This window comes from Prosopis cineraria, unplaced genomic scaffold (genome assembly GCF_029017545.1).
Source record: "Prosopis cineraria cultivar Desert tree isolate PC_DT_omini unplaced genomic scaffold, ASM2901754v1 PC3, whole genome shotgun sequence".
Taxonomy (NCBI): Eukaryota; Viridiplantae; Streptophyta; class Magnoliopsida; order Fabales; family Fabaceae; genus Prosopis; species Prosopis cineraria.
In genome coordinates this window covers 24,650,244-24,664,214 of record NW_026555334.1, presented here as the reverse complement: position 1 = coordinate 24,664,214, position 13,971 = coordinate 24,650,244, and the positions used below count along the sequence as shown (strand labels likewise).

Genomic DNA, 13,971 nt, shown 5'->3' with positions numbered 1-13,971 from the left:
TAGTCAACTTCATGATGTTAGAAATTGGAAGGAGCTCTGTCTTGTATGAGACAAATTGAGGTATTTGGGAAGTTGCGCGAGAGCATTACTTGTCCATGTCCAATATGATTGTGTTGTTTGACATTGAAAGGGCGTCTCCGTGATCTAAAACAAGGCAATTGGTCTGTTATGGTATACTATTAATATAATACATTAACTGGCTTATGGCAGCAGCTAGAACCTTTATGAGGTTCGTAGCTAGTTGTGTGCCATGGATGCCAAGTACTATTAGAAAATTGTTGAAGATGAACGAGTGTATAAGTTCCTTAATGGCTTAAACCCTTAATTTGAAGAAGTTTGTGGCAGGTTGATGAGTGGCCATACTCTACCTACATTATGTATTGTGAAGCCTTCTCCATTGTTAGAGAGAGGAACTAAGATGCTTCTCCTCCAATTATCAAGCATTCTCTTAGATTGTAAGACCTTATTAAATAACTTGGTTAATCATTGTTTCCCTTCTTTAGCTAAATATTTCCACACTTCGATAGGGATATAATCAGGTCCATTGGCTCTACTATTTGCCATATTTTTAAGGGCTTTTTTTACCTCATAATCGCGTATCCTTCGATAGAATGACAAATTTTGTTATCCTTCAGGAGTTACTAAGTCCTTCAAGTTATTAAATGAACCTCCTCCATCATTGAAAAGTTTAGAAAAATAGGTCTCCCGTTTGTTTTTAATATTACCATTTGTAACCAAAACATTTTCCTCTTCATCCTTTGTACACCTTATTTGTTCCAAATTTCTTGATTTTCTTTCTTTATTCTTGGCAATCTTATAAATTTTTCATTCTCCATCCTTTGTCTTAAGACCATTATAAAACTCTTCAAATACTTTATAATGAGCTTCACTCACCGCCTTCTTAGTTGCCCTTTTAGCCACACGATACTTTTCCCAATTTTCATCTTTACTACACAAACACTCCTTAGATTTGATTTTTTTCTTGTACACTATTATTTCACTACCAAGACTTCTTATCTCTTAGATCAAAATCTTTTGATTTTGCCAAAACTTCTTTTGCAACCTTCATTATCTTTCTAGTCATATCCTCCTACAAGATTTTTGCACTTCCTCGAGACTCCCAAATTCCTTTGGCCAAAAGATGCTACTTGAAAATTTCTCACTTCTTACCTTTTAATTGCCACCTCCTAATCCTTGGAGTTATCACTTATTGACGCTTTTGGTTTTTACTCAATACGTACATCAAGGACAAGGACCCTATTTTGTGTCATTACAGTATCTTTAGGAATCACCTTACAATTTTTGGAAAATCTTCTATTCATGTTTCTTTTCCAAAAAAAAAAAAATCAATATGTGATCTTGAGGTTTCACTTTTATAAGTGATGAGATGTTCATCTTCTTCTTGAAATAAGTGTTGGCAATCTTGAAATTATACGCCAAAGAGAAATCAAGAATAGATTATCCTTCATTGTTTAGCTCCCTAAAGCCAAAACCAAAACCAAAACCATTATGCAATCTCTCATAATGACTTGCCTCTCTCCTGACATGACCATTAAAGTCTCCTCTAATGAAGATCTTTTCATTTTGTGGTATGCATTAAATCAACCCCTCCAAGTCTTCCTAAAATAATTCCTTAAGACTGGCTTTTGCCTTGGCTTGAGGTGTATAAGTGTTAATAATATTAACAGATTGCATGACTGGTGACCTTTATTTGCTTCATGATGTTATTCCTTGTCACTCTAAACATGTCAAAATTGCTGATGATTATGTCATTGATGTTACATGTATTGGCACAATATGTTTATCCCCTAAAATTCTTGAAGAATGTTTTGGTTGTACCTAAACTTGCTTGTAACTTGTTATCTATTAACTAAGTAAAATCATTGTCATGTTAATTTCTCAAATATTGAATGTCAAAATTGAAGTTTTGAGGTCTGACAATGGAAAAGAATTTCTTAAATCTAGCCTAGATGCCTATCTATCTTGCACATCACGGTATAATACGCCAAAGTATGTGTCCATATACTATACTCCACAACAAAATGGTGTTTCTAAGAGAGAACATAGATCCATCTGAAACCCTGAATCTGAGGACCCCTCAACAAGCATTACTTGAGTTTTATCCCAACACCCAAGTCATGAAAAATCTTCCTTGTGCATCTTTTGCAGCAGTCTTTGTATACAACCACCATAGTGGGAAACTTGATCCTAAGGCACTGAAATGTATTTTTCTTGGTTAGTCTCCTACACAAAAAGATTATAAGTGCTACCATTCCCTTACTCGCAAATTTTAAACGAAAAGATTATAAGTGCTACCATTCCCTTACTCGCAAATTTTAAACGTCCTGTGCCGTTACATTTCATGAAACAACCACCTTTTACCCCAAAACATCCGTTCATGGGACCTACAATACACAAGAATGAATATTTTGGTGTGACCATCCTGAAACTCATGAGAAACTGCTGAAACTACCTCTGTCCAGCCAAGAGAAACCTCTGAACAGCCTGGAAATCCTATAAATATCTCTGTCCAGTCACTAGTGCATCTTGACACCAATAATACAGCCTCTCCACAAGGCTTTATCCCTGAAACTAGACCTATTCCCACTGAATCAGATGGGGAACAGCAGGCAAACAGTAAAGGACAGATGCAGAATAGCGATGACAGTTCAGGAACAGAACTAACTCAAGGCCAATCATCAAATCTGAGAATAGATGATGATTTACCTTGGTTGATAGCTTTGTCTAACAACAAAGCTATAAAAGAACTTCAAGCATAGAGAGACCAGTCAAACTCTTTTGTGACGACCAACCTACGATCAAGATAGCCAAGAATCTTGTCCAATGTGTTAGGACAAAGCTTGTGGAGATTGACTGCCACTTTGTCGCATAAAAAGTTGAAGCCCGGATAGTTGAAGTGTTATATATTCCTCCTAAACCTCAAGTATCCGACCTACTCACAGTTTTCCTAGCAAGGAGTTTGCAACACTTGTTGGCAAGCTGGGCAATAGCTCAGCTTAAGAGGGAGTGTTGAAAGTCATTAGTAAAGACCCATGATATTATATATTTTTAATATTTAACATCTAGGGTTTAATAGTTAATATGTAGTTTAATATTTTATTTTATTAGTATTATTTATCCGTTAGGGATTTTATCTAGTTAGCTTTTAATTATTTCATCTTCTGGAGATATTAGATAGATTTAACCTAGATTTATTAGGTCTAAGCTACGGAGGCAAGCTTGTTGCCTCAACAACTCTATTTATTTACCACTAAGCTGAATTATAAAACATACGGACTGAGGGAATTCTTGAGCCCAGCTGTTTTCATCAATACGAAAACCATCCATGACCTTCTTTGAAAAGCTAAAATTTTTGCATTTACTTCTGTATTTGACCAGGTATATGGTCAGAGGTTTGATACTCAAGGCCTCATTCATCTAATTCTTCCAATTAAATTGATTTCAGCAATAAAGGCATAACTTGTATCCGCATGTGTCAGAGGATTTGTTGGAAATCTCTATCAAAATTATAAATCACTTTTTACCCTTCACCTGTGACCTTAAGTATTTGAGATAACAGTTGATTAACACCCTGCTTCTATATGTATTAGGGTCATTATGTTATGAGAATAGTAGATTGCATGCTCTCAGATGTCAGATGTTGAGAACAGTGGTTCTATCACTTCTATTATTATGATCAGAGAATATTTTGCATCTCTTGTTGGATGTGAAGTAATTTTGATGAATAGTCAGCTGTTGTTGGCTTTCTTATGATTCCAGGCTTGTGCAATCAGTGCTTGTGGCAATTTTGCCTTGCTAGGGACAGCATGTGGTTGGATTGAAAAATTTAACCTTCAATCTGGAATCAGTCGGGGTGCTTACATTGACATATCAGAACCAAAAAATTATGCTCATGACGGTGAAGTAGTTGGAGTTGCTTGTGACTCAACAAATACCCTCATGATAAGTGCTGGGTATCATGGAGATATAAAGGTTAGTGTTGGTGATCGTATTTTTGCAGTTTGTTTAGATGGGTCTGGGATTCCTGTTCCATGTTAAAATATCCTGTATTTAATATGGGATTCAAATGTAATTTTCTTCATTTCATTTTTTATCAAGAAAAAGACGGAGAGAATTATCACACTGGCTTATTTGGCCAGATTCTATTCCTACATTGTAAAGTGGGATGGCAGATTTGGAATAAGACTATTTGGTATTCTCAGTGAAAGTTGGGGTTGTCCTGCTGACGTACAGTTAATTTTCTTTTTTTAAACTTCTAGGGTTATAGATTTTGGGTGGAAATAGGAGCACACAATTCTACACTATTGTGCTGTTTTTTGTAGGATTATGCATCTGTGGTTAATGTGAAGTGCTGAAATTTTAATCAAAGTTTCTTCCATCTCATATTTGGAGAGGATTTCATTGTATTTTTCCTCTCCTCCATTATGGCCTCCCCCTGGGTTACAGCAGTTGGCTAATTTAGGACAGTATTCCATATGGTTATTCCAAGAGAATGGAAAGCTCGTCAATTCTTTCTTGGTCTTTCTTTTCTCTTATTTATTTATTTGCTTTTCCCCTATTGGTTGGGGAGGTCCACTTACCATCTTTTGTTTCATGTTTCTCTTTTTCTGATCAGTAATTTCTCTTTTTTTATCTATTTAAAAATTAAAAAAAAAAAAAGTAGAGCTAATGAAAAGCTGTATCTGCTACTTTCTACGGAAACTTCCATTTCTAATAGGTTCTCTTGCAGGTTTGGGACTTCAAGGGACATCAATTTAAATCCAGATGGGAGATTGGGCGTTCTATTGTCAAGATCATTTACCATCGTCATAATGGTAGCTTATGCTCATGACTTACTATAGTTCGTGTTTTGCATGTCTATTCTTAATTCATAACTTCTAATCTTTGGTTACGAGGTAATCAATGCTTTTTCATTGTTTTCAGGTCTTTTGGCTGCCGTTGTCGATGATTACACTATACAATTGGTTGATGTTGTGAATCTGAAACTTGTTCGTAAATTTGAAGGTCACACAGATCGTATTACAGACTTGTCCTTCAGTGAGGATGGGAAATGGCTTGTATCGTCTGGTATGGATGGAAGCCTTCGAATTTGGGATGTAATCTTAGCAAGACAAATAGATGCAATACTTGTTGATGTTCCTATCACTGCATTAACACTGTCCCCAAACATGGACATTTTGGCTACTGCTCATGCTGATAAAAATGGAGTTTACCTGTGGTAAGTCTCCACATTTACTTCTTACCTTAGAGTCAGTTTGCAGAGAACATCTTTTATATATTCAAGATTTCGGTGAATCTTCTGAATATGTTTCTGGTCGTAAGTGTAAAATAGTCAGGAAGCTGACTTTCTCTTGGTTGGTGAAAGTCATTTTGGAAAAGAGTGAAATGCCAATAAATTATATAGTGGCAAGTCATTTCTGAGACAATTTTGCATGTATTACAAGTTTCATTCATTCATGAATTACTGTTGATGATTTAGAAACCCAGATACAAAAGCAATGACAATTTGGATGGAATGGTTGGTTTGATGAATCTAAGAATGGAGTTAACACCTTAATAATAATCTTTATTAGGGTAAATCAGGCGATGTTCTCTGGTGCTTCAAATGTTGATTCCTTTGCAAGTGGAAAGGAGGTTGTGAGCATCAAGCTACCATCTATCTCCTCTACAAATGATTCTCAAGTTGAACATTCTGATAAGCTGGCGAATGCTTCCAAATCCAATGATGTTCTCGGTTTTACTGCCCAGGATAAGCATATCCCTGATCTGGTTACTCTCTCATTGCTGCCTAAGAGCCAGTGGCAAAGCTTGATAAGTCTAGACATCATAAAGGTCTTTAAATCTCTCTTTGCTACATTTCTTTTCATGCTGTGTAATAGTGTCATCGTAAGTGACCTTTAATATGTTGTGCTTTTCTCACCAACTCTAATTTGCAGGCCCGCAATAAACCTATTGAGCCTCCAAAAAAGCCTGAAAAGGCTCCATTCTTCTTGCCGACAGTTCCTTCTATTTCTGGGGAAATATTGTTTGAGCCTAGCAAGTTACTAGAAAGGGAGAAAGATAAAACAAGCCATGGGGCGGAAATAAGTAAGAGAGTAGACATGCCGCCATCCCGATTTCTTTATCTTCTTAAATCCTCAGCCGGAGGAAACAATTGTAAGAAATTTTACAATCCGATTTTATTTGCATATTCCGTTATTTATTGGTTCTTCTAAGTGTTTATTCGAAGCATGTCTCTGTAATATTTGTGGATTTCATTTGTAGATGCAGCTTTTACTGATTATATCAAAGGATTATCTCCATCAACTTTGGATATGGAACTTAGAATGCTGCAGATCATTGATGATGATGATGATCAGCAAGAATATAAGAAATCAGAGTTGGTTTCGATTGAACAGCTTCTGGATTATTTTATCTATGAGCTCTCCCGAAAAAATAATTTTGAGTTTCTACAAGCTGTTATCAGGTTATTTTTAAAGGTAAAAAAGCTTTTCATACCTTTATTTAGCTGGTTTGACGACTTTATTCAAGGGTGTAGAAGATTCCTTTTTTTTTTTTTTTCTTTTTTGGTTACAAGCTATTTTCTCCTGTATCTCACAGATACACGGTGAGACGATTCGGCAGCAGTCACAATTGCAAGATAAGGCGAGGAAACTTTTAGACGTTCAGTGCCTGGTTTGGCAGAAAGTAGATAGATTGTTCCAAAGTGCTAGATGTGTGGTTGCTTTTTTGAGTAACTCACAGATTTAAATGTGAATAACTCATCCTGAACCAATTTGAGCGTTGTCTAGGCACAAGGTACGAGCAGATCTGTGAAAGACATTTTTTGGGGCTACCCATTCTTTGGTACAGATCGGAGGGTAGTGAATGGTTAGAAGCTGGTGGACGAGCTTCCGGTTATCGAGTTTGAAGTGCTGTATCTTTGAGGAATTCAAGTTTGGCATTAGATTTTTTGTTTTGTTGGCCAAAATTTTGAAGTGATTAGATTTGTCACGCAATATTATTTAACTGCCCTAGAAAAATTGACATTGTATTGTAAATGAATGATTCAGTAGAATGCATTGAAAATAACTTATGTATTATAGATATATATTTATTTGGATTATGATTTATTTTTAATCAGTGTTATGAAAATCAGACCAAATAGTTCAATTGGTTGAACTAAGAACTAGTCGTAATTCTGGTTTACTTGGTGAAAAGTGTCTTGTTCGAGAAATGGTCAAAACTAGTATAATTGGCAAGTAAACTAGTTGAACTAGTTTTTATTTTTAATTTTTTTTAACTTCTAAATTTTATTTCCTGTTTATAATATACAACATATGCATATTTATATCTATTAACCATTGATAAATGTAAAAGATGAACAAATATGCGAGAAATATGTATATATTTATATATTTTAAGGTTGTAACTTATAAATTATGAAATAAATATATGTATTTTGGATTAGAATGATGGAATATTGGTGGATATTACCTTTTTATTTTATAGGAAAAATGATAATTAAGAACCCCTGAGGGCATTAATTTCAGTTGGAGATTGTCAAATTTAGAAATGTCAATTAAGGATCATGGGACAAAAAACAATTAGAATTGTCAAAAAAGCCCTTGAGCTAAAAACAAATGTACTCTTGCATGAGAGAGTCTTATTCATGCTTTGTTTCGGCATCTTTCTTAGTTGTAGCTTCTCGTTGTGGCTTGGCCGTCTCCTTTATCATTCATCGAGTTCTCCATATCAGCTCCAAGGGTGTGTAGTCACTGGTGAGAGGTCCTCTATTGTTGCTCCTATTTTTGTCAGTGGTGGTTTGGTGTGCGTGCTCTGTGGTCAGTGCCCTCTCTTCTCTTCTTCCAAGGTTGGTCCCTCCCTCCATTGGCGAGATTGATTTTGTGATTTTTGTTGATTTTGCATTTTTTTTCTAGTGCCATTCTAGCAAGCCATTTACAATAGTGTTCAAACTGCAACAATGTTCATTCGCAATCCCTAAATGGTTCCAGATTTTTTTATATTTTTTGTGATATTTCTATTCTATGATTTTTTCATGAATTTGAGAAGAAAGACTGAGAAACTTTTTGTTTGTCAAGGCATCATGGTATTTTTATATTTTAAAATCAATTTATTTTCCTCTGTTTTTTTGTTCGCCGAGCACATATATTGGAAATGAACTAGAAATTTGCAACATTTGGTTCACTTGGTTGCTCTTTTGTTGGCCGGGCTCATATCTTGGTTCCTTTTATTTGTGCTCTGTGTCTGTCTTATTGCATTACTTGGTTCCTCTTGTTTTGTTGTAAATTTTTAGCATTGTTTTGAGCTCAGATACTGCATGTTGAGCTCAAATATTTTGTTTATGCAATAAAAGTTGCAACTCTTTGTTGATGAAGTATGATGAGCTAGGATAGATAATTACCTACTTATGATATCTGTTTATGCAACTCTTTGCCAAGCTTAAACATTCTTTTAATGCTTGAGTTGCTCTGACTTGAATTGATTTATTTTTACAACAATTATTGATGTTGAATTGATGGATGATATAACTAAGATTGATATATTTCAGCCAGTCCTTTTGGGATCTTATTAGAAATAAATATTGTGTTAGTGATGTCAAATAAGATATGTTTTATTTAAATTTTTTGTACTATTTCTGGAGGTAGAGGTTAGGGAGGTTGTGACTATAACTTTCCCTGATCCTCCCCTGTTCTATGGAGAAAATTTAGATTTTATGTTTGGTAAATTCAATAGTTTTATTATGTGTATTCATTAGTGACGTTAGATACATTCAATAGTAGTTTGTTTTTTACCCTCATTATTTATGTGCAGGATAATGGCTAAAACAAAAGGAAATTCTTTAAGGTAAAAAAGTTGTTTTGGCTTAAGCAAGTTTAAAAAGGCATATTGTGGCAAGTATATAACCCAACGAAATGATTTAAAGAAACTCAACACAGAAGCGGTTGCAGCATGAAAAAAGTTGTCATCATGAGAATAAGATCGCTATAAGCGTCTAGCTAAAGAGAAAAACGCTAGTGTAAAAGCTTATGAGATACGTTGTTTTCAACCTCAAGCATGAAAAATGTGATGAATTCAAGTAATGGTGCTGACTTATTTTTTTTGGACAGATTCCATTTGAGGCAAGGTGTTCTCTGACAAAGATGAAGGAAGTTTTTGATTATATCAAAAAGAAAAAAAAAAGTTCTTGAGGAATAGGGTTAATAGAATAGGTTTTGGTAAGCTTTTAAATATTCAATGTCACAAGGTGCCTAGAGATTTATGCAACGAAGTGATGAAGGCATTTAATCATCTTACATCATCCCTTTTTATTAGAGGTAAAAAGAAACTTATCAATGGCAAATCAATTCATGCCTTACTTGGCTTGCCTAATGACGAGGAGATGGTTGATATAAATGGGGATAAGAATAAGTTAAAGTCTTTAAACAAGGACTTTAAAAGAGTATCCTATAATGTAATAAAGGACATGATGCTCTCGAGGAAAGTAAATGATAGATTTGAGTTTCTCTTCATTCTTTATTGCTTAGGAAATTTTCTTTGTCCAAGTTTGAGTTTCAAGATAAGTGATAAACTATTGAAAGTCATGTCTAGATTAAATTTAGGAGCTATATGTTATGATTGGTCATCCTGTATACTATCTGAGCTTGGAAAGGAGGTAGCTGAATATAAAGTATGGGAGAATAATGATGGGTATAAAAAAACTGTTGGAGAATGCTTATTTCTTCTTGTGGTATGTGGATATGTTAAGATATAATTTGTTATAAATTAATTATTTTGAACAAAATTCTGTGGGTTATATGATATAAATGCAAATATGTAGATTTTCTACTTTCAAATGTTTCCATTGGAGCCAATTAAGGTGTCATCACAAGAAGATGCTGTAGAACATTGTACAGAGGAGAGAGTGATAGCATGAGTTCAACTTGAGAAGGCAAGTGATCATGGCATTTTATATCACCATTCTCGAGGACATGACAGCTTCTCAATAGAGCTTCCAAAAATGAATTCATTTTATGATTTGGTAAGGACAAAATGATGTTTGTTAATTAGCAAAGTTATGTTTTATGTAATTTTAAACATATGATATTTTAAATGGTGCATGACATAAAAGATGTATATAGAGATGTTGTGACATTTACACATAGAATTGCACAGAGACTTCTCAAGCTCTAAGGTAAAATAAAAGGAGAGGAAGTTGTTCAAAAGCATGATGGTGAAGAGGAAGAGGAGGAAGAGTTGGAACATGACGGCAAAGAAGGAGGAGGAGAAGAGACAGGAGATGAAAATGAAGAGGATTGAGAATTCAGAGAAGATGAGAAGGAAGAAGAGGAAGCATAAGAAGAAGGAGATGAAAATGAAGAGGAAGGGAGATCGAGAGAAGATGAAAAAGAAGAAGAGGAAGGACAAGCAGAAGGAGATGAAAATGAAGAGAAGGGAGAATCAAGTTCACAAGAAGAAGTAGAAAAGAAAATTAGAAAATAAGATTCTAAGGGTGAAATGACATTAAGAAGGTCATAACAACAAATAGTCAGCACTATTCATTCACCCTTTTTGGATGATAGAGGGAAGGCAAAAAGAGGACGTGAAGAAAGAGGACAATGCACAGAGAAAGAGGTTTATCAATACTGCACAGAGTCTATTCCACTAAATGAAGGACATGAGTATGATATTCAACCTTACTAGTTGATATAGTCATAAGCAATTGGTTGATATAATTTTGTTTTCTTTAACAGGAAAATTGTGGAGATTAAACAATATTATCTGACAAGATATGAATGCAAGTGTCTAGGTCCTAGATAATGGATTAGTAGTTCAGTGAGAAAGTGTGCTAGTTAAAATAGATTAAGTTATAGTAAAATTTTAATGTAACTGGTATTTTTTATGCAGGTTGTTACATTAATTAGAAGACTTCTGGTCAATGAGCAAAAAAAAAATGATCAAGTTGTGCGGCGACACATTTGATCCAGATTTTGTAGTTTATCTTATGGTTTAATTCCTTTATTTTATTATATGTTTACAAGTTATAAGTATTAAATTTTTTATTTCAAGGAACCATAAATCACCAATAAAAAATGGGACTTGGATAGCCATTTGAAGGACTTTATGCCAACTAACATTGGGTATAACACAGGAGATTGCAATTTCATTTTTTTCCTTATAGTGTTTGCATTGCACTAGTTTTGCTATGTTGTAGAGCCAAAAATAGCCATAATGATGTGCTAGACTTGATGCTACCATCTGATTAAGAATCAAAGAAGAAAAGAAGAGTATAAAGAAAGCGAAGGAAGCTCTATTACCAAAATAGAAGGAAAAATGGCATGTTTCATGGTATGTCTTTTCTCATATAATTATATATAAAATTTTGTTGGTGAAAGCTTCTCATTCACTTTGTTATTATTCTTAGAAAAATAGAATTGTAGAAATATTAATGAAACTGAAACCTGAACTTGTTGATGACAATTATCACTTAGAGTTGAAAGTGGTGCTTATGGAACAACAATCAACGATGTGAGTAAAAAGGATGAAATTGTGCACATGTAATTATGTGTATATTTTCCAACTAAGTGTTGACAGCTTTTATATTTTTTATAGATCTGATTGTGGAATGTATGGCATCTTTTGCTTCAGACAGTGGAATAATACTACACGACAAGAATGGGGTAGCCTTACTATGCCTTCATTAACAATGGTAGGAACAAATGTTAAAGTTAAGACATAATTCTTATGTGTGACAATTTTTTGTCTTGTGAGTTGACTTTATCTAATTGTGTGGGAACAATTGAGTAAAATGAGGAGTGAAGTATTGTATTGGCTGGTGACTCATGCACACAACAGAATGGGCTCTCCAGTCATGACGTCCATTTCAAATGTTGGGCATGCAAGATCCAAAAGATTGAAATCATAGTATAGACAATTGTGATATGTAGATTACATCTTTATGTAATTAAGTATTTTCCTATGGCTTCATGTATATGATATAGCAATTAATTCAAAAAATCTTTGGCTATATGTACAAGAAATTTGACAAACCGTTATTGATTTTCATTGACTCACATTACTTTCAAAATCGACATTTGGTCTTTTCACAAGATATATTACAAAATTCTTAAGTGAGGTTGGTGGAACACAAATTATGCCTAGTGACTTATCCTTAGACAATGAATTCCCAATTCACATCAAGCTCTTTCGAAATATACGTTCACCTTTTTCTCAAGTTAGGTTAGGACAATCTCAAATGACTTTGCTGGAACCCAACTTGTGCCATGCCAGTTTTCATCAAATAATAAATTTTCAAGTTATATTAGGAACTTTCACAACATATATTAGTTACTTTCCTAACTTATGTTACTAAATTCCCAAGTGAAGTTGCTAGAACCTAACTTGTGCCATGCCAGTTTTCATCAAATAATAAATTTCCAAGTTATATTAGGAACTTTCACAATATATGATAGTTACTTTCCTAACTTATGTTACTAAATTCCTAAGTGAGGTTGCTGGAACAAAACTTATGCCAAATGACTTATCGTTATGCAGTGAATTTTCAAGTCACGTTAAGCTCTTTCAAAACATAAGTTCACCTTTTTCCCAAGCTAGGTTAGGACATTCGCAAGTGACTTTACTTGAACCCAACTTGTGCCACATCGGTTTTCATCAATAATAAATTCTCAAGTCATGTTAAGAACTTTCACAATATATATTAGTTACTTTCCGAACTTATGTTACCAAATTCCCAAGTGAGGTTGCTGGAACAAAATTAGTGCCAAATGGCTTATCCTTACATAGTGAATTCCCAAGTCACGTTAGGCTCTTTCAAAACATTCATTCAGCTTTTTCCCAAATTAAGTTAGAACATTCCCAAGTGACTTGGCTGGAACCTAACTTGTGGCGAGACTTATCTTTAAACAATGAATTCCCAAGTCACTTTAGGCACGTTCACAACATACGTTAGTTACTTTTCCAAGGTAGGTTAGGGAATTTCCAAATGAAGTTCCTAGAACCCAATCTGTGGCAAGACTTACCCTTAAACAAAGAGTTCCTAAGTCATGTTAGGACATTTCACAATATACGTTAGCTACTTTCCAACTTAGGTTAGGGAATTCTCAGGTAACATTACTGGATCTTGATTTTTGACAGATATTTTCTAATAAACAATGATACCTAAGTAAGGTTATTCATTTCACAAAATATGGTAGGAATTTTTCTTGCTTCGAATATAAAATTCCCAACTAACGTTATTAGATTTCATTATCTGACAAGTCTCTTAAATGTCTGAAATATTACAAAAAAGTTTAATCCTAAGTGAGGCTCTATGTTGCCAGTAGTTACATTAGCAATATCCCTATGCTATGTTGGTTGATTTAGCAGTCTTATGTCATGACAACATTTACACTTGCACAAATTTAGACCTGAAATTTTTATCAGCATTATATTACATTGATTTCAATACATGTACACCATATTTGCATCCTTTTTTACACAAAAAATATCCAATCTACCTAAATGGTACCTATACAGTTTGCTTACCAAAAAACAACGTAGATTGCAATCTCATTTACATAACATGTCACCTCCACAAGTACAAAAAAATATGAGGTAGGTGTTTGTATAAAAGGTCTTTCAACAGAAAAATGCACAAAATAAATAAAAACTATATGCATTTCAATTTCAAACCAACTAATATGCATATGGTTTTTAACCCCTTTCAATTCCTTCATTGAATTGGGATTCCTACATCTATTCTTGGTATATTCAACTTGATTACATCTTAAGCAATGATACACTTTTTTATTCTGAAACTGTGACTCTCTTTGCTTGATATGTGGTCGCCCTAGGGGATGTGTAGTTAGTGGTGGTTCTAAAAAGGTATTGTTTTTCATAATCTTCATAATGTAGCTCGATCAACTGAGATATGTTAATAGTTTCCACCAAAATCATTGCGGAGCTATAAAT

The 13,971-nt window shown here is 34.2% G+C and overlaps 1 protein-coding gene across 1 annotated transcript in view; it reads left to right on the top strand.

Annotated features, from left to right (window-relative positions):
- LOC129304574 (uncharacterized) overlaps nt 1-7,126 on the top strand; it is a 30,564-nt gene extending 23,438 nt beyond the window's left edge. The window contains exons 13-19 of the mRNA XM_054944282.1: nt 3,781-3,993; nt 4,751-4,835; nt 4,945-5,239; nt 5,595-5,853; nt 5,958-6,177; nt 6,286-6,500; nt 6,622-7,126. Of these exons, the coding sequence (XP_054800257.1) occupies nt 3,781-3,993; nt 4,751-4,835; nt 4,945-5,239; nt 5,595-5,853; nt 5,958-6,177; nt 6,286-6,500; nt 6,622-6,771 (1,437 nt within the window). The 3' untranslated portion in view covers nt 6,772-7,126. The remainder of the gene's footprint in view (nt 1-3,780; nt 3,994-4,750; nt 4,836-4,944; nt 5,240-5,594; nt 5,854-5,957; nt 6,178-6,285; nt 6,501-6,621) is intronic.
- Nucleotides 7,127-13,971: the final 6,845 nt, after the last annotated feature.